The sequence below is a fragment of the Pygocentrus nattereri genome, chromosome 7, assembly GCF_015220715.1.
Source record: "Pygocentrus nattereri isolate fPygNat1 chromosome 7, fPygNat1.pri, whole genome shotgun sequence".
NCBI lineage: Eukaryota > Metazoa > Chordata > Actinopteri > Characiformes > Serrasalmidae > Pygocentrus > Pygocentrus nattereri.
The window spans coordinates 11,400,283-11,420,312 of record NC_051217.1 but is presented as its reverse complement, the minus strand read 5'-3'; the positions used below and the strand labels follow the sequence as shown (position 1 = coordinate 11,420,312).

At 37.7% G+C, this 20,030-nt stretch overlaps 2 protein-coding genes across 5 annotated transcripts in view; one reads left to right on the top strand and one right to left on the bottom strand.

Annotated features, from left to right (window-relative positions):
- Positions 1-6,413, top strand: part of ptprq (protein tyrosine phosphatase receptor type Q) — a 61,555-nt gene extending 55,142 nt beyond the window's left edge. For all 3 annotated transcript variants that reach the window (XM_037539757.1, XM_037539756.1, XM_037539755.1), the window contains 9 exons: positions 414-495; positions 1,747-1,837; positions 1,938-2,014; positions 2,972-3,106; positions 3,198-3,323; positions 3,410-3,558; positions 4,485-4,620; positions 5,491-5,614; positions 5,738-6,413. In XM_037539757.1, coding sequence (XP_037395654.1) covers positions 414-495; positions 1,747-1,837; positions 1,938-2,014; positions 2,972-3,106; positions 3,198-3,323; positions 3,410-3,558; positions 4,485-4,620; positions 5,491-5,614; positions 5,738-5,775 — 958 coding nt within the window. In that variant the 3' untranslated portion in view covers positions 5,776-6,413. The remainder of the gene's footprint in view (positions 1-413; positions 496-1,746; positions 1,838-1,937; positions 2,015-2,971; positions 3,107-3,197; positions 3,324-3,409; positions 3,559-4,484; positions 4,621-5,490; positions 5,615-5,737) is intronic.
- Positions 6,414-10,831: 4,418 nt separating this feature from the next.
- The window catches only part of iqsec3b (IQ motif and Sec7 domain ArfGEF 3b), a 46,464-nt gene continuing 37,265 nt past the window's right edge, over positions 10,832-20,030 (bottom strand). The window contains exons 10-15 of one of the 2 annotated variants that reach the window (XM_017685595.2): positions 19,725-19,850; positions 19,542-19,641; positions 16,602-16,760; positions 16,420-16,509; positions 16,272-16,315; positions 10,832-13,680 (exon numbers count right to left, since the gene is read on the bottom strand). In XM_017685595.2, the coding sequence (XP_017541084.1) occupies positions 13,273-13,680; positions 16,272-16,315; positions 16,420-16,509; positions 16,602-16,760; positions 19,542-19,641; positions 19,725-19,850 (927 nt within the window). In that variant the 3' untranslated portion in view covers positions 10,832-13,272. The remainder of the gene's footprint in view (positions 13,681-16,271; positions 16,316-16,419; positions 16,510-16,601; positions 16,761-19,541; positions 19,642-19,724; positions 19,851-20,030) is intronic. The other variant, XM_017685596.2, reaches the window with a different exon arrangement.

Below are 20,030 nucleotides of genomic sequence, written 5' to 3'. Positions count from 1 at the left end.
GTAAAAGAGGAAGAGGAGCAGCAGCAGCAAGATGGACAGATAACCCGAGGAATCATGAACAAGCCATTAAAAAACCTAAAGGCCTGAACAGAAGACAGGTCATTCTGGAGAGTTATCAAGTAAACTCTTACTGCCTAAATAAATAACTTTACTTATTTTTGCAGAAGGCTTTTACAGAGTACTGTAAATGAGAGATGTAATTGTCTCATTTATGTTTTGAATCTCCATCATTAAACATGTTTGTGCTTTTAAACTGAGGTCATACTGCTGATTTAAATAGACACATTCACTTTGGTGGAAGGGTTGTGTGGAAAATCGCTTGTTTATGATTATGATAATGAAGCTGATAATCTGCAATGCTGCTATTAATCTTCTTGATTCTTGATTTTTCTCTCCCTTGTGCCCAATTTTAGGCCAGTCAGTAAGAAGGCTTTCCTTCAGCATGTGGAGGACCTTTGTGCCAACGACAATGCCAAGTTTCAGGAGGAATTTGCTGTAATGTCTATTGTGTTCTGTTATAGTTTTGTTTGTATCAGAAAGAGACTACTAACAAATTCTATTAACTATATGGAGTATTCTAGCAAATTAGTTCAAACTGAGGCCCCCCAGTAATAAAATCTTATTTAAAAAACACAAATACAAAAGTATTCAGATCTTAGTTATTTACAATTGCAAGAATTATGATCTATTTAAACCCAAGACATTAATTAGATATTAATGAGCTAAATATATACAAAATTACAGCACTTTCTTTTGGGAGTTGTCTGTCCCAAAACACTAACCCCAAAATTTCAACTTGTTAAAATATAATACTTATATAATTTTTTCAGTGTTGTTTTTAAAAGATCTTTTTTATTTCTTTCAAAGTGAAATTGAAAGGTTCAGAGTGATCATGACTTTTTTAAATTAAAAAACCTGATCTGAAAAATGCCATTGCATGTTTTCATGTCACTACCAAAACACAGTTTAATCCATAGACAGAGCCTTATTTTAGCCACACCCATGCATGTTAAAGTGGGCTGGAGGTTCGGGAACTGACCTTGTAACTGGAAGGTTGCCAGTTTGATCCCCAGTGCCGACAGCCCATGACTGAGGTGTCCTTGAGCAAGACACCTAACCCCCAATTGCTCCCTGGGCGCCGTGGATAGGGCTGCCCACCGCTCTGGGCAAGTATGCTCACTGCCCCCTAGTGTATGTGTATACACTAGTGTGTACGTGGTGTTTCACTTCACAAAAAAAAAGTAAAAAATTATCACTTAACTTAAGACGTGTGGCTGCATTCTTCTCCCTCATGGCCACATAGTGAGCATTTAGATCCCTTTGTTTTAAAGTAAATGTGTCCCAAATCTCAAGACTGTAACTATCAAAACATATTTTCTGCAATTAAGCAAATGTTTTTGTGTTTTAATTTTTAAAAATGTTATTTTATGTTATTCAAGCTGTATTTGCCAGTAATTTGAGTTATGCTCAAAATTAGCTAAAGTTGTCACAGCATAAACAGTAACTAGCAGAACATCTGGTAAAGTTTCAGTAGTGTTATAATTGTTTTGGTACTGACACAATGAAGTGTAAAGTCATTTGTTTTAATAAAATAAACAAAATTAAGGTAAATGTTCACTTCAAGTGATTTCAGACTAAAGTCATTTAAAAGTCCAAAATGTGACTTTGAACCAATTTGATAAAATCATCTATATGTGACTAGACATGATTGATGTGATTTGTGAGTGGTCAGTGTCTGTGTTGCAGGAGCTGCCGAAGCTACTGCACGATCTGGCTACGTCAGATGCTGACCTGCCATGGAACCGTTCAAAAAACCGCTTCACAAACATCAAACCCTGTATGATACACTCACATTTTCAGTCACTCTTCACTTTAATTTTTTTTTTAACAGGCAAAGCCTCTTCAGGTGAAATTCAGTAAAATATTTTTTTCCCCAGATAACAATAACAGGGTGAAGCTATTGTCTGAGCCAGGAATTCCAGGTTCCGACTACATCAACGCGAGTTTTGTCTCAGTAAGAATCTCAGAATTATGCACTGTCTAAATTTGTCTGCTTATACTTTCACATTTATCCCTCTATATGTGTACTGTGTAGTGATAGCTAGTAAGGCTGGGCAGTATTATGATATATTATTGATATAGTGCTAAATTATACCTTTCTGATTATATCATGGCTATCATCAGTACTTCTAGAACATTAATCAGCTATATGTATCAGAAAAAAGGCAGATTTAGAACAATTATAGAAATAATGTACACAAAACTATCAGCGTATAGTTACTGCTTAGAAACAATAGCTGATTGAATGTTAGTCCAATATGCCATAATGTTATTTCATTACTTTTTTTTTTACCACAATTTTTTCTTCTTGTTCAGTTTTTTTTTTTTTTTAGAAATGTTAAATAAACATTATTGTACTCATACATACATACTGTGGTGTGCAAACGTCTGGTCAAATTACAAATTTTGTTGATTTTCTAAGTGAAAGTAAGTTAACCCATCCTCTACACAGAATACATTTTATTAGAAAAAGTATAAAATACAAGTATAAAATGCAAAATGTGCCATAACTTTTGCACAGGCCACATTTTATGTTTTACTTTTTGTCCCAAAATATTATAATTCAGCAAATAAACGGTAATTAAAATGTGCAGCACTACAGAACATGTGTTAACTTATTTTCACTTAGAAAATCACCAACATGCTATTTGACCAGGGAGACATCAACATTTTTGCTTATGATTGTAGTTTAACACTTTTTTTTAAAGAAAGAAAAAAAGAAGCAAAAACATGCATTACTGCATTACTGTATTGCTTGTTGTTACGTGTTTGCAAACCAAATTAAAAACAAAATTTGATACATATTATTGTCTTCCAGTATCAAGATGCTATATTGTTGTAGCATCAGTTACCATTAATCTGTAGTCTCTCTCATTTTCTCTCTTGTCCCTTTTCTTTCCTCCCTGTGCAGGGCTACCTGTGCCCTAATGAGTTTATAGCCACTCAGGGTCCTCTGCCTGGCACAGTGGCTGATTTCTGGAGAATGATTTGGGAGACCAGGACCAAAACTATTGCCATGCTCACACAGTGCTTCGAAAAGGGTCGGGTATGTACACATGATTTTGATTGTGAATGCAAAAATGGTCATGGTAAAAGTTGGTAAAAAACCTCATCAAACATATGACCCCTTGTTTCAGATTCGCTGTCATCAGTATTGGCCAGAGGACAATAAGCCAGTCACTGTATTTGGGGATATCATTATCACAAAGCTAACAGAGGATGTGCATCCTGACTGGACGGTCAGAGCACTCAGAGTAGAGAGGGTAAATAAACAAATGGTAATATTATCGTTTATTATACACACATTCAGGAAGTCTCCTGCTCACAGATGCTTTCTCTTTCTCTCCAGCATGGAGACTACATGGTAGTGCATCACTTCAACTACACTTCCTGGCCAGAGCATGGCGTTCCAGAATCCAGCTCCACACTCATCCAGTTTGTCAAAGCTGTCAGGTCAAACAGAGGCCATGACAACACAACCATCGTGGTGCACTGCAGGTCAGCCATCGGTCATCAAGCCATAATTGTTAATGCAGTGTGTAATCATTGGCATTAACTGGAGAAGAGTATTTCATGTTTGTATCTAGGGAATTATTAGTGTATGGATACGATGGTCAACCATAATGGCAGTAAGTGTTGACATTGTAAGGTGGATAACCCAGCACATTGGATTTTTGGATTGAAGGTTTTTGCATCTGCACTGGGTGAACCACACAGGCCTGGAAGCACATCAACAGGGAACATTCCAAAGAATATCAGGACAAAAAATGAAAAGAATTCATCACTGTCTGAACACCACATGTTTCTTGGATATTCCAGTTGTTGCAGCTTAACTAATTTTTAAGTTACCCTTATTAGTCCCACAACAGGGAAATTTCACCTCCGCATTTTAACCCATCCATGCAGTGAAACACATACATACACACTGGTGAATACACACACTAGGGAGCAGTGAATACACTTGCCTGGAGTGATTGGCAGCCCTAACCACGGTGTCTGGGGAGCAGTTGGGGGGTTAGGTGCCTTACTCAAGGGCATAATAAACATTGTTAAGAGCTGCGATGACAGAACAGACCAGACTACCTAATACAAACAGTGCCAGAGAGACATCACTAGACTGCTTGCACAAACCGTCAGAAGCAGTTCTAAGTAACTTAATCATTAGGCTAAACGACAACCCCTGGTTGTGGGATTAAAAAAGTTTAACTTAAGCATGGTCTCTTGAACTAAGAAGATGTAATTCCTAAAAGCTTTAGCATATATACACAAGTATCCTTAAAGTAAATATGACATTGTGATGTTTTACCTCATGGCTATAGTGGCTTTTTAAATCCAGCGTGCTGTCATAAAAAGCCAAAACATAAAAAATGAACACTTCCAATAACTCACAGTCCATTTTCTTTGTGTATAATATATGTGTGCAGTGCTGGTGTGGGCAGAACTGGAGTGTTTATAGCTCTAGATCACCTGATTCAGCATGTGAGAGACCATGACTTTGTGGATGTGTATGGGCTGGTGGCAGAGCTGCGCAGTGAGAGGATGTGCATGGTGCAGAACCTGGTAAATCATTCACACTCAAGTACATTATGTACAGTGGTGCTTGAAAGTGTGTGAACCGTTTGGAATTTTCTATATTTCTGCATAAATATGACCTAAAACATCATCAGAGTCCTAGTAGATAAAGAGAACCAAGTTAAACAAATGACACAAAAATATTGTACTTGGTCATTTTTTTATTGAGTAAAATGATCCAGTATTACACATTTGTGAGTGGCAAAGGTATGTGAACCTTTGCTTTCAGTATGGGGAGGGAAACAATGGAATTTAATTTCCTCCATTCACAATCTGTCTGACTTTGGATTGGTGGAGTCCAAACTCTTTAGAGATGGCTTTGTAACCTTTTCCAGCCTGATGAGCATCATCTACTCTTTTTCTGAGGTCCTCAGAAATCTCCTTTGTTCAGCCCATGGTACACTTCCATAAACATGTGTTGTGAAGAGCAGAACAGATCCCTGTTCTTTAAATAAAACAGGGTGCCCACTCACACCTGACTGTCATCCCATTGATTGAAAACACCTGATTCTAATTTCACCTTCAAATTAACTGCTAATCCTACAGGTCCACATACTTTTGCCACTTACAAATATGTAATATTGGATCATTTTCCTCAATAAACAAACAACCAAGTATAATGTTTTTGTGTCATTTGTTTAACTGGGTTTTCTTTATCTACTTTTAGGACTTATGTGAAAATCTGATGATGTTTTAGGTCATATTTATGCAGAAATATAGAAAATTCTAAAGGGTTCAGAAACTTTCAAGCACTACTGTATATTTGCTATTTCATGCCATTACCTGAAAAAATCCCAAACACTGTAAACTGTAAATAAAAACATGATGTTAATCTCAATTTTATCTTCTGTCACACAGGCTCAGTATATGTTTCTGTATCAGAGCACTCTGGATCTGCTGACCAGCAAAGGTAACAGTCAGTCAATCTGGTTTGTCAACTACTCGGCTCTGGAGAAGATGGACTCACTGGATGCTATGGAAGGTAAAATAATGTCAGAACTGTTGCTACTGCAACAAAAGAAAGGAAAAATAGATGAGAAATGTTTCTCATATGCGTAAATACATTCCAGGCTTTCATTTAACTCAGCTTTGCTTCTGTTCCCAGGTGATGTTGAGTTGGAGTGGGAAGAGACAACAATGTAAAGGTTGACATTGATTCTTATGAACTTTGTCTGTGCTGACTTTACTGACAGCTGAGAGACACAGAACAAAGGGATGAACCCTGAATGAAGACTACTGGGACACTGTGGCCAAACACAGAGGACACAAATCCTGTAACTGACTTTTTGCACACATATAGACTGTGTGTGAGTGTGTGTGTGTATATATTCATTTCATACCTTCACCAAAACTTTCTCTTTACAATACAGTTGCAAAATGAAATAGGATGATCGCTTTATTAGTACAGTACTGTACACAAATAAGAGAGCACGCTTCCTTTAGTTAATTTCCAGTCTAAGCAGATATTGATTACAAGCAGTTCATTGTTCAGTGTCAAGAAAAAAAAACAGAAAACATATTTAACACAACATTATCCAGAGACATTATCCTCCACAACTAAAAATAATATCAGATTTTCAATACTTAGTATATCCACCCTTTGCCTTTACTACAGCTTCCATTCTTTTCAGGGGACTTGCTTTTAGTTTTTTAAAGAAATCTGTAAGGATATTTTTTCAGTCACAGAAGTTAGTTGCATTTTCTCTTTTTCACAATCCAAGTAATCACAGACATATTCACTGATGTTGAGGTCTGGACTCCGGGGGGAAACAACATTTGTTTCTTTTTCTCAGTAACAGCTTCTTGACAGCTACACATCCTTTTAGCCTCAGACTATAGTTGTCTTCTTACAGTGGGAAGGTGGACAGAAACACTTGTGAATTGCTTTTTTTTAGATCTGAAGGAAGTGTGGAGCTTGATGTCTCTCAAAGATAAAATATTTACTGTTTATTTGATGGTGACAGTTTTTGTGATCTAGGTACCAGGTCTTGCACTTAGGAGCACCATTTCTCTATATCTTTTACTTTTTTAACTTTGACTATCCATTTCCTTATGTAGGTGGATTATTTTATATCTAATCTTCTCAGAAATATCTTAAAATGAATATCTTGTACGTTTAATTGTAAATTAAATGAAAGAAGTGTGTTCTCTTACTTTTGTCCAATCCTGTATTTCAGTCAAGTGTTTTTCCTATTAAGAATGCAGTTCCCTGAGAATGTTTGGTGAATTATAGTCATTCAACAGGTTTCCATAAACATCTGTCAAACCTGTAGCTCTACAGCCATGATATATTAAAAAAATCTATATTTTGATCACAATATGCAGTTATATTTCCATATTTCTCCTGTTCTCTATCTGTTACCCTGATTATATCCCTTCTGTGACATGTAAAACATTGTACCTATTTCACAACAATTGCACTGATATACATAATCCTTCGTCTCATAAAATGGAGCTAAGTTTGGGAGGAGGACCATGGCTGAAGCTTCTCATCAGTTCAACTTCATATGAATTTCCATGTCTGCCTTATGTTTACCTCAGTCCAACAAGGTTGGGGGGGTGGTGTCTAGTCCTCTTGTTTAAAGAAGAGAACGCCTGGAACTCCAGCCCAAGTTCTCAGAGATCTCTCCCCTCCTACAGTCATACAGTTTTATCTGATAGCATAACCATGTGTTGAAGCCATAGTCAAATAGCAAATAGCAAATAGCAAAAAACACTATAGCATGACATCATAGCCATTATACTCGCTCACGGCCTGTCTGGGAGCACTGTTCTTCTCTACCTTCCCCCCTCATAGCCCTCCTATAAAACAGCATGTTGCAGTGTATTACATCATTCATTTATTTATTCATTCACTAAGGACATCATACACATCAGCTAAGGAAGGACCTAGCACTTGTCACCTCACTATTTTTACTTCTTTATGCATTTATTAAGTTTTTGTCATAAATTATTAAGCCAAATAAGTGTTTGTCAGGAACTGGTAATGTACTTTTTCTGAGTGTATATTTTCAGATAAAGCAGTATTTGTGTTTTGAAATAAAATTGTTTTTTTCTTCTGAAAGTGTCAGCCTTTTTGTACAATAATGAAAATATAAAAGCATAGTCACACAGCTTTTTTCTTATTCTGTTTTTATGGCAATAAGACCTTATGATGCCATGTTTGTTTATGTACTGATTATAATCAAGTAAATTCAGAAGTGCCAATCACAATATTTTCACATGTCCTGCTGCAGTTGCAGCTGTACAGTTCCCAACTTAAGATTTATTTATTTAACTTCATATGATTTAACTATTAATAAAAACCTTTGATTTAGCCCAGTTGTTCATACATGTTCAAAGCATGTGACTGAAGAATGTGCTTGCACGTGAAATAAACGTTTACCTTATGAAGGGCTTGTCCGCAAAGGCAGCCTAAGCCCTGTGATCCTCCTCAAAGTCTGTATGTGGAGGGCAAGAAACCTACAAAGCTAGGTTTAAAAGTGTGTATTTGGGTCAGATTTGTGCATTGGATAGGCTGGATATGTACTGTATCGAGAGCAATTAAGTTATTGGTCATACTTAATTGTAGCTCATTTGTTACAATAGCTTAACATTGATTACAAGCATGTCACTGCTCAATGATATGCAAAATTAATAAGCATGGATTGTAACTCACACCTGAATACCTTATTCTTCAGTTTGTTGGTCACGCTGCAAACTAACTCCTCCACTCTGACTGATTCATGCTTGTATCTCAAATAATTTTGGATAAGAAGCTCCTGCTGAGTCCCTTTTTATGCAGTCTTCAGCAATATGGGCATATACAGGGTGTATTTGAGTGCCCCTGTTTGGCCTCTCAAGATATTTGTTATGATGAAATAATAACATAAACTGCTCTTTAAGGCTTGTGGTCTGCACCAGTTTGGATATAATAGGATGGCAGAAATTCATTTCCTCTTGAAACTGACATAAATGTCTTAGTACATCAAGCACACATTTTCTTGTTTGTGCTTTGAGTCTCAAAGCAGAGCCAAAAGCAAATCCTTTCTCTGAATCTTCTGCTATTTTGCAGCTCTCATGCAACTTCCTCAGATATAAGCGAGGATGACAGAGATGAAGCTCAGCCTTTGTTGCTGCTGCAGTACAGAACTGCATATGAGCCTGTTAGATATTACACTGCCTCAGTTTGCCAAGTGTACCATGCAGATTCCTTAATCCCACATAGAGTTTCCAGTGTCTTGCAGATTATTACTCAGGGGCTAGAGCTGCAAAGCTTCATTCTGTGAAGAAAATCACTTAGAGCCTGGCATAGGCGTGGCATTCCATGTGAGTAATCCAGTCAAGCCCATGTAAAACTGCTCTTCACTTTGTAATAATCCTTTATTTAATTGCATTAGTGCCTGAAAAAGCACATAGGTTGACTATGTGACGATGACGTGCAACAGCTGTAGTGAGATGCGTGTAATGTATATTTTTTTTCCCCCTGCTGCTTTGAGATTCAGATGCATGTTGCTTTAGACAACTGTATACTTATTAACTCACATTATTCATTGTTTATTATAATTGGGCCTCATTCACTAGTCATTCTTAAGAAGAAATTTAATCTTAAAACCCACTTATGCATTTGTTCTTTGGTAAGAAATGAATATGCACACTCTAGAGCACAAAGGTGCAAACCATTCTGCAGTTTAAGAACAAAATCTGATGTAGACTTTTTCTTACGACCTTTCTCAAGAACAAATTTAAGAAAAAACTTAGGAAGATGTTGGAGAAAGAGGCCCCATGTTATTTATTAGTCTGCACATTTTCAAACACAAACTGGCTAGAAATGCTGATAGGTACACTGTTCCCACTCTCCATTTCATGTCACCCACATGATATAATGTACATCAATTCAGCAGAGCATCTTTTTATTTCTTATTCATTTCACTGAACAATTAAAGACGTATTTGTTTGCATGACCTAAATGTCATGCAAAAGACAGTAAGACACAAAAGACTCAGAAAAGCACAAATGCTCCTTGTAGTTTTTCTGGCTTATCGTCATAGTTGTCTTTTAGCTTATACAACACTATGAATAAAGATAGATCAAAACTCGTATAGTCAAATTCATACTCATTAGGTCATTCATTCTGATGCACACAAGCAGATTCACACACCAAAGCAAAAAAACTGGAAGGGTCTCAGATTCTTCACTTTGCTCTGTAAAGTCTCCAGTTTACGTTACGTTTTGTCTTTTGAGTTTTATAACCTACTTTGTTCAGGCTTAGAAAGGTTGCAGCTATAAATAAGCAGAAGCTCAAAGCTCATATCGGTATTGCTTAAAACACAATACTTTAATTAGGCAGATGCAGTTGTGTTTACTTTTGTCACCCTCCCAGCAATAGTGTTTTATCTACTTTAATTTTTTTTATTCTGTGAAAAATACCAAACTGTTTTTCATCCATCTAAAGCCACAGAATAAACCTTTTGGTCTTTAAACTGCATACAAACGATAGTTTATTCATTACCTGTATTGCTTCGCATTTTCTTACCGTTTCTATTTTAGTCGACTTGATCTCTAAGTGTCAGCTTGATTCACTGCACTCTACTCCTACTTTTCTTGGTTGCGTAACATAAAAAAGCTCTGCCTACATGTTTTCTTACTTTTTTGAGTTAATGTAGTATGTAAACATTGTTAAAGTTTAAAATGTACCATTCATTCTGAAGCAGCCTGTTCTGAATTCCCTGTTTCTGTAATGTGACAAAAAGCCCCGCCCAGTCCACTTACAGACTTTAAGCCACACCCATTCTGCCTTGCTTTTTGAAAGAGGCAGCCAATCAGAACAGAAGTCATTTTCATATCAGTACCATTCACAAATATGTAAAATAATTTTTTACTTTTCTACATTATCTGAGCATAGCTGCTGCTTTGTGTAAACATTTCACAAGTGACGAATTAACAGAATCCATTTATGTCAAAATTATTCAGGATAAAATCTCTTTACATTCACTGCCATTAAAAGTGAAGAGTGCTTCTGCCTTCTCCTGTACAAGTTACAAATTTTAGAGATACTTGGGTTTTTTGGACAAAAACAAAAGATCAGTTTTTAAAGCACTTAAAAGGTTGAAAAATGTTTGTGTAAAAGTGAGCAAAGAATGTTTTTCATAAAGCCACACAAATGCAAGACAAATGAAGCATATGGACCCCTCCATTCATCAAAATCTACAACACACACTTTCATTTTATTCCACTTTTAATGGATATTGAGCTCTAAATTCAGTGGCATTGCATTTACAGTTTGTGCATGAATTGTTTTTTTTCAAGTGTCCATACAATATAAAATTTCATGACAGTGCTCAATACAAATATATCTTTTTTTTTTTCAAAAACAAATAACAGATGACAGCATTGATTTGATCGACTAAAGGCCATATTCTGACTTGACATGCAGTTTAATATCTGAAAGTTTCATATTTGGAAAGGTTGCCACAGAAACATGGGCACAAGTAAAAGAAGGAAAGTTTGTGTGCCTTCAGTCAGGATATGGCCCAGGAGTGTTGGAATGATCCTGGGATTCTCATGGTACTTAGCTAGCATCTGTGTAAGATTCACCCGGGACACCTGAGGGCCTGAAAATCTACAGCTCTGAGTCATTAGAAGACAAAAAAACGTTGCTATGCTGATTCTCTAAAAGCAACAATGTAGCCCCAGACTCCTGTTGTTTTGAACCAAGAAGGGCAAAAAGTCCAAACAGAAGACAACAGGTCCATATACATCTGATAAATTTATAACCCCAATCAATAAACTCAGCTGTGCAAAAAACATCACAGTAAAGCTATTCATCCACCCCCTCATCCATAAGAATAAGTAGAATGTTCATCAAGGGTTTTTTTGCTCTATGTAATTTCTGTGTCTATGCACAGGATGACATCATTGCTAATCTTCCTTGTATAAATAAACAAAATATTTTGATAGCAATTTATAATTAAATATATAATATATAATGAGTCCTGATAAATTATCCCTGACCCCCACCAAACAAAATAAAAACAATTATTATTGTAATACTTCTAAAATATACTCTGTACTCTTGGTTGAATCATGTGCTCATTATAGATATATGCATATTCATATGCAACTGTTATATGACATGCAATACAGAAAACATGAATGTCAAGAGGCAAACACAAACATGATCCACAAGAAAAATTCCAAACACAAAGATATTTGCAGTGAGAATGTAAAAACTTTTTTTGTTCAAAATTAAAAATCATAAACAGTTCAAACCGGAAAGGTTTCAAAACACACATGTTGATCTCAGATAATCTTTCAGAAGCCTGGTTTCCACTGAATGGGTTTATTCCAGTCCCAATTACAGTAAACGCTACATAGACGCCGTACAGAAACTGACACTAGAGAGGAGCTCTCTCCAGCGCCTGGCAAAGTTTATGGAACATAAGGTGATTGCTGATATTTTACAGAGGTGTCAGAACAACTATGAAATGTTTTCATTACAGGAGCTGGCAATGACAGCTGCAGTGTAGTCAAGAAGTCTTTACATGCTAGAATGTGTGGGGTGGGGGTGGGGGATGGAAGCCTCCAACTGTCAGTATGTCCCATGAATTATACAACCCTTTGAGTCTGTACATAACTCCATATAAATGCACTGTAGGATAGCACTACCAACATGTTCTGTCATTTAAACTTTTATCAAAGACTAGATTAAAGATTTCAGCTTATTAGACCAAAATTCTGAACCTTGCGACTACACTAACATTGCTTGTAGTTGTCACGCTATACACTGAAGGTTATAAAGTCCAAATGCAGCACTGCAACAAAAATTGCTGTAGAAACTCATAAAGAGATCAAAGTTCAGGGAAAAAGAACATCTGATAAAACTAACTACTCTGTATCTAAAATACATATTTTTTCATACCACGAGGCCCTGATAAACAATTCTGTGACTAGCTTATTTATATAGAAGTGAGCCCCTCAGCAAGTGTTTAAGGAGTATAAAAGGTGTGTCTGTGGGGAATGAATATATACTGGACTTCATCGCATTTGTGAATTGAAAATGATGAATCAGTTAACTTGGGAGTATTTATTCAGCTGTGTGTACAATACCGTACAAAAGTCGGAGACCACCCTTCGTTTATTTAATGTTCAGTCAAAATGGCCATTAAGTGCAAGCTGTTCATTTTTTCAGACGTTTCGTCTGAGATTTGATATGAGATAATCCACTTGCATAAAAAAGGAGAATAGGTGAAAAAACAGGAGTTTCCAAAACTTGAGTTCAAGAAATTATTAAAAGCAATAAAGAAAATGGGACTCCTAACAACCAAGACCACTGCAACAGTCACCATCAGATAAACAGCATTTAAAGCTTTCAAAGAGAGAAGTTGAACACTGGAGGTCTGGAAAAATATCCCTGCAGATTTCTTAAAAAAACTGAAAAAAGCTTCCCAAAACAATGGAAGTCATAATAAAGGCAAAAGGTAGACGCACTAACTGAAAAACGTGATCTATTTAATTGTTGAGGCTTCTGTGTCATTTTCTGCTTTTTCCTGATACTGACAAACTGAAAATTAAATAAATAAATAAAGAAGAGTCATTTCTGACTTTTGCCCAGCACTGCACTGTATATGTGTGTGTGTGTGTGTGTGTGTGTGCGTGCACTCAGACCAGACTGCGCGTCCCACTGGAGTACCTGCGCTGGCTGAGCACATGCTGTGGAGGGGGCGGAGTTGGAGGGCAGAACTGGTGTTTGTGGTGATATGGAGGCGGGGGAGGGGGAAGGGGAGGCTGCTGGGCCCCACCCTCCCGTGACCTGGTCGGTGTAGAGACGGCTGATTGTATTAAACGATGGGTGGGGTTTTGACTGAGGAAGGCCTCCACACGCCCACGGCCCGTTGAGTCCACCGCAATCACCTTGACGATCTGCTGGCACTGGATGAGTGTGCTGGGGGAGATGGTGAGGGTGGAGCCAGGGGTGGGACTAGGCAGGATGGCCAGCTGGGGCTGAGCGCTGGGTGGAGCCAGCAGGGAGCTGAGTTGGTACGTTTGGAGCCTGTTGTGAATTGACACCTAGTTTAGAAAACAGCCAGAAGCAGGAAGCGTTATCAGCCTGGCCTGCAGCACTCTCACGGCCCTCCGGTGCGGACGAGACAAATAAAAGGCCATGCCACAGAGCATGCAGGAGCACAGACTCACACTGCACACACACTCTCACATACAGTCCCTTATTAACCAACAGCTGTTTTACCCCTATTGAGTTATTGAGTTAACTGCTACTGCTTTTCCTGTTATGAATTTAGTAGCTGTTGTAATGTAGCTTTGTGTAATTAAGAATTTAAACCAATGACAGCATCTGTATGTAAGAGTAAGCATCCAGGCACCAGCAGTTAGCGAAAGCCATAGCAGGAAGGCCCTATACTTCAAATCTTGCAAGAGCTTGGTTAGTGGTGTAAGAGCTTGGTTAGTGGTTCCTAATCTCAGTCCTCCTGCCTAGTCTCACAGGGCCAGATGTGATGTCATAAAGGGAATACATGCATTGGGACAACTTAAACTATTGTTGCTGGATTATGGCAAAATCCGCAATGAGAATATACCCGCTTTAAAACTTAACCTAAATTCATGTAATTCCTCTAAACGACCTAAATTCCATTCTCATTTAAATTTGTGTGAGTCAAAATTGAAGACAGATGGTAAAGAGATGGTTAATCTAGCAGTTAAATAGGTCAACTACAAGATAAAACAATGTTTCTTACTCTTTGAATCAACCTCTCATTCCCACCCACTAACACAAAGCACAGCAGCAGAGTCATGCCCATCAGAGTTTATTCAGAGTTTGCCAGCACTACCAAGCATTGTCATGACTTCACTTTCTAGGGATGAAGTTGGCTGTTTATTAAGTGTACTGTCTTACTTCTTTATTTAGACACAAATGACAAAAGCATGGCATTATGCTAACAATGCTTAGGAGACCGAAATACACTATATATCCTACATCTCAGTACAGCAAACAAAGTACTGTACTTTTCACAGTTAAACAACTATTTCACAAGATGTTAATAACAGTGAATATCACGCAATCAGCTCATTTATCTCAGAGTGGTTTGCTTGCTTACTGTATAGCAGTGGTGTTTGATCAGAATTAGTATCAAACTCCTGTGTCTCTTTTGTCCAGGAGGATAGCGAAGTAACACACAGATTTGGTTCATCCTGATTTGCTGCACAAGAACAGTCAATAGTGTCATAGCTGTCCTGCTTTTCTTTGTAATAAGATCCCATTTGTTTCAGTGGACTGTCACTAACAGACAAATATAGCCTCTACAGCAGCATTTGAGGTGGAACAGAAAGTTGGAACATGAAGCCAATTTTAGCATTAACTAGTTAGCTTAGCTTTTTTTACCTGCATGAGTTTCATACAGCTGACTAGTACATAAATCTCCATTAAGGTGGTTCATCTTTGACATTACCTTAGCGTTACTTTACCAAACTTTTCCAGTGCTAGAGTGTTATCTGCTTGATTTGTTATGTAAAGTCATCCATTTAACCAGCATGTTTCTTGTCGTAATTTTTTTGGCAGTGCAATGTGTTTTTCCCCACAGCACTAGAACCTGCTGGCGCAGCTCGCTAACTGGATTCTGCCTTTTTTTCTTAGCCGAGCAGATGGAGATGGAGGCAGAGTAATGTGGCACTGGGGAGGGTGTTATAAAATGACTAACACAAAGTTAGTGTAAAGACAGAAAACCTGCTGCTCTGCTCTTTATCATGTTCCACATATTTTACAGATCAGTTTAGATGAGTAAAAAAACAAAGTAAAAACTAATGCACCTTAAATGTCTGGAATACAATCAATATTGTATAGCGAAATATTGCTAGCAAAACAAGCTAGTGAAATATTATCATTGGTTAACAGAACTGTTTATAGCTTTCTTTTTACCACATGTAATGTGTTCTATGCCCACATAACACTGATCTACATGTTTCAGTGCTCTGGGGAAACTTTTCAGCTATTTTGCATCCATTGGCTAACAAGATGCTTGTTAGACAGCGTTGACAAGCACACCATCACCCTTTACTTTGAGCTCTGCCTTCAGGAGACTGGTTTAGTCCCACCCACACTTAGACCAATGTTTGTCATGAATGTCCTTAGGCATTTTCATTACAACATCATGCCTGGCCCTGCGAGAGTACCCGCTGCCCTGCACATCTTATTTGATTTGCTAAATAGCTGATTAGTTCAGGAATACTAGAACAGGGAAAAACGCTAAAACATGCAGGACAGGGCTACTTTAGGACCAGAGTTGGGAACTGCTAGTTTAAGGGAATAGCAGTTGTTGGAGTTAGCTATTGGATTTAAGTGTCTATACTACTTTTCTTGGGGAAGGTGGGCTGGGAAAAGGACACCGAGGGCCTGGTGTCTCTATACTGATAAGGTGCAGACAGACAAATCATGTTTGGAGGTCAAGAGGTCAAAAAAAGAGTGAGGTAAAGGGGCAGTGGGGTGTCTCTAACTCCACAAGAGGGAAACAGTAGGACCTAAATAAGCTTTAAAATTTATAAAATTTCATGCTAGTAGACTTTTTCAACAAGCACAGACAAACAAAGACAAACAACTCCCATACACTATGGTTTTATAACTGCATAAGCTACCAAGTCTTGATACAAACCTCAACTGCGTTGCTTCCTGTCTTCTCAAAAAAGTCATGGTCCCCTGAAAATTGCATTGTACCATTACACATAATCACAAGAGCGGGTGTTCATCAGTACAGTTTGAATAGTCTGATTACTGCACTTTGCATGTATGCATGTTTGTACCTGCAGGAGAGATTGGTCTGTGGATCTCCAGCTGTGTACCATTGTTCTTAGCAGACTGATTTCTTGCTGCCTGCTGCCTCTCTAATTCCCCTGTGACACACCAAACACATGTCAGTCAATGCTGCAATATTCCTGAAAGCACTTCCAAATAATCCCACAAACAGCCACTTATTGAGACTCACATTCAATGCGTATGTGCTCCATCTCTGCTACCTCGGCTATGCTCTCTCTCAGGTCCTCTACAAACTTCAGCAGCTCCTCAGAGCTCTGAGAACAAAAGCTCACCACCTGCTTCTTCTCAGAAGAGAATGGAGACAAGATCGTAATGCCATGAGGGTAATCTGAGAGAAAGGAAACACACAGATACAGGCAGGTATTTTAATTGACAAACAAAAAGCAAGTTGAGGTAAAACACTGATTATAGATGCACTCAAGTCATCAACTTCACATTTTTTCATTGTCAACAATACATTTTCCCCACCTACACATAATCAGAGCATTATATCACTAATATATATTCAGGGTTGGGTAGCAATGGAATACAACCCTAATTCCAATGAAGTTGGGACATTGTGTAAAACAGAAATAAAAACAGAATACGATGATTTGCAAAAACTTTTCAACCTATATTCAATTGAATACGCTAGAAAGACAAGATATTTAATGTTCAAACGGGTAAACTTTATTGTTTTTTTCAAATATTCACATTTTGAATTTGCTGCCTGCAACACATTCCAAAGAAGTTGGGACAGGGGCATGTTTACCACTGTGTTACATCACCTTTCCTTTTAACAACACTCAATAAGTGCTTGGGAACTGAGGACACTAATTGTTGAAGCTTTGTAGGTGGAATTCTTTCCCATTCTTGCTTGATGTACAACTTCAGCTGCTCAACAGTCCGGGGCCATATTTTGTGCTTCATAATGAGCCACACATTTTCACATGTTGTTCTTAAACTGTTGGACTATTTGCTTACGCAGTTGTTCACAAAATGGTGAACCTCACCCCATCCTTGCTTGTGAACGACTGAGCCTTTCAGTGATGCTCCCTCTATACCTAATCATGACACGTTTCCAATTAACCTGTTCACCTGTGGAATATTCTAAACAGGTGTTTTTTGAGCATTCCTCAACGTTCCTAGTCTTTTGTTGCCCCTGTCCCAACTTCTTTGGAATGTGTCACAGGCATCAAATTCAAAATGAGTGAATATTTGCAAAAAACAACAAAGTTTATCCATTTGAACTTTAAACATCTTGTCTTTGTAGTGATTTCAATTGAATATAGGTTGAAAAGGATTTGCAAATCATCATATTCTGTTTTTATTTATGTTTTACACAACGTCCCAACCCCCGCGACCCTGACGGAGAAGCGGCTTAGAAAATGGATGGATGGATGGATGGACAACATCCCAACTTCATTGGAATTGGGGTTGTACATGTAATAGCATTACGTAATCAGGATACAAAAAGGTAAATGTATTCTGTATTCTGCAAAAAAGACAGTAATGAGATTACAGGTACATAATACAGTGATTACCAGCAGGAATATATTCAAATGCAAAGTCATTTGGCTTTGAAATATAATAGAAGTACAAAGTGCACCTATATGGTAATCTGTCTATCTATCTGTCTGTCTGACTGTAGTCAGCTCCATAACTATTGTCTTCATGACTGATTAGCCTAATATCACATCAGAAACATGAGAGAACTTTAATTCTACATTGAAGAAAATTTAGCCTAAGAAAATGCAAACCTTTATCTTTTTTACAAAACCATGTGTGTCACAATTCTTGGCAAACCTCAATATTCTTATGAACAAAATGTAACTGAAACAAGTTTGCATTTATATTTAACTTTCCACCTGAGTGTTCAGGAACTCATAGTGTCATCCACACAGGCATCATAGGTTCTCTGAGTCATTTATCAACATGGTGATATCAGAGAACACACAAATGAAACCACACAAAAGTGTGCTGACATTCAAAAATCAACTACTGGCTATACAAATTCTATATCCACTATAGGGCAATAAGTAAGAAGCTTAAAAGCAACAGTACTTTAGTGAACTGCATGAAGGATGCCAGTGTTTTCTGCCCCAAGCACACTGTGAAGAATGTTAGAGGCATCACCCAGCAAAATATATGTCCAAATTCACCTAAACTGGTTCAATGACCACAGAATCAAGCTTTTCAAGACCATCCCAGGACCAGAATCAAGGCTATACCAGTTCCCCTATCTAACCCCCTTTGAAAACCTGTGGGATAAGCTGAAGATGAAAGTCCAGAAAGTCTGTAGATTCTGTATAAGTGGTGTCAGATTCCATGCTCTGTATTCTGATCAAACATCATATGAGAAAAGTTCTTGCTATATTGGCAAAGGGAGGTTACACAAAGTACTGCAAACATTAGTTGCAAAAACGTTGTGACAGCATGTGAAATGTAAGCCAAGCTTTTTAGATCATGGCCAGATCAAAGATGAATAGGGCCATCCAGACTGTTACCAGCATAAAATTCAAAAGCCAGGGTCTGTCATGGGGGTGTTATTGGTGCCCATGGCATGGTAACTTGCACATCCGTGATGATATACATACATATATCGATCACTGCTGTCGGAAGAAAACCTCGTTGCTCCTTTTTGTTGTTTTTCAGTTTTTTACATAATTTGAAAATATCTGTTGGTCTCTTCATTGTATGTAAATTTTAGGAAGAATGGGCCACAAGAAACAGCCCAAAATGACTTTGAAAAATCTCTGGTTCCATTGACTTACATTAAAAGTAAAGTAGGTTTTTTTTTCCTTTTCCTGTAAAGTTATCAATTTGGAGATACATTAAAAAGTGCTAAACAGGAAAGATAATGTACTATGGTAGTACAAATGCCCCTGTTTCAATGTTTTTGGAATGTACTGCAGGCATCAATTACAGATCATTAGAGAATCTAACCTTAACTGTTTTTATCAGTGTTTCACATACTGTCCCAACATTTTGGATTTGAGATTTGTAAATGCAGGGGTGCAAATTATTATGACACTTTTTTTAATACAAAATATTTGTTAAGGGTTTTTGTTTTCTTAGATGAAATTTACTTCAATCCATTTCCATTGTTTTTTGTAGTGTCCATGCTTACACTCATTTTCAAACAGATGGAACTGCATCCCCAGCAGACCCATGGCCTTACAGAACGTGTATGTGGCTGCACTTTTCTTCTTGGGACACAGCTTCAATATCTAAAAACAAAAAGAACACATTCTCACTCAACACCTCCATGTTTACCTTTCAATGTGTATGTATATGTGGGCGCATTTCTCACCACTATAAGGTCATTGAAGAGAAACACTTCTCTCTGATGTGCTGCTTGTTTCTGAGGTTTATTCACATCAGTAACTTCATAGAGACGACTGCAGCACACCAGCCTCCGGTGAGGCACAGATAGGATCTGAGAGAAAGAGAGATAAAGAGAGAAAGAAGGAAAGAGTGGCAATAGTTCACTTCAGAACTCATCCATGTCTAAACTGATTGTGGCTCAGAAATTTTAAACTGTAGCCTGCATCATCAGCAGAATACATGGTTATAAAGATAGTGTGGGGATTACTTCAGAATGGATTTGGAGATGTAG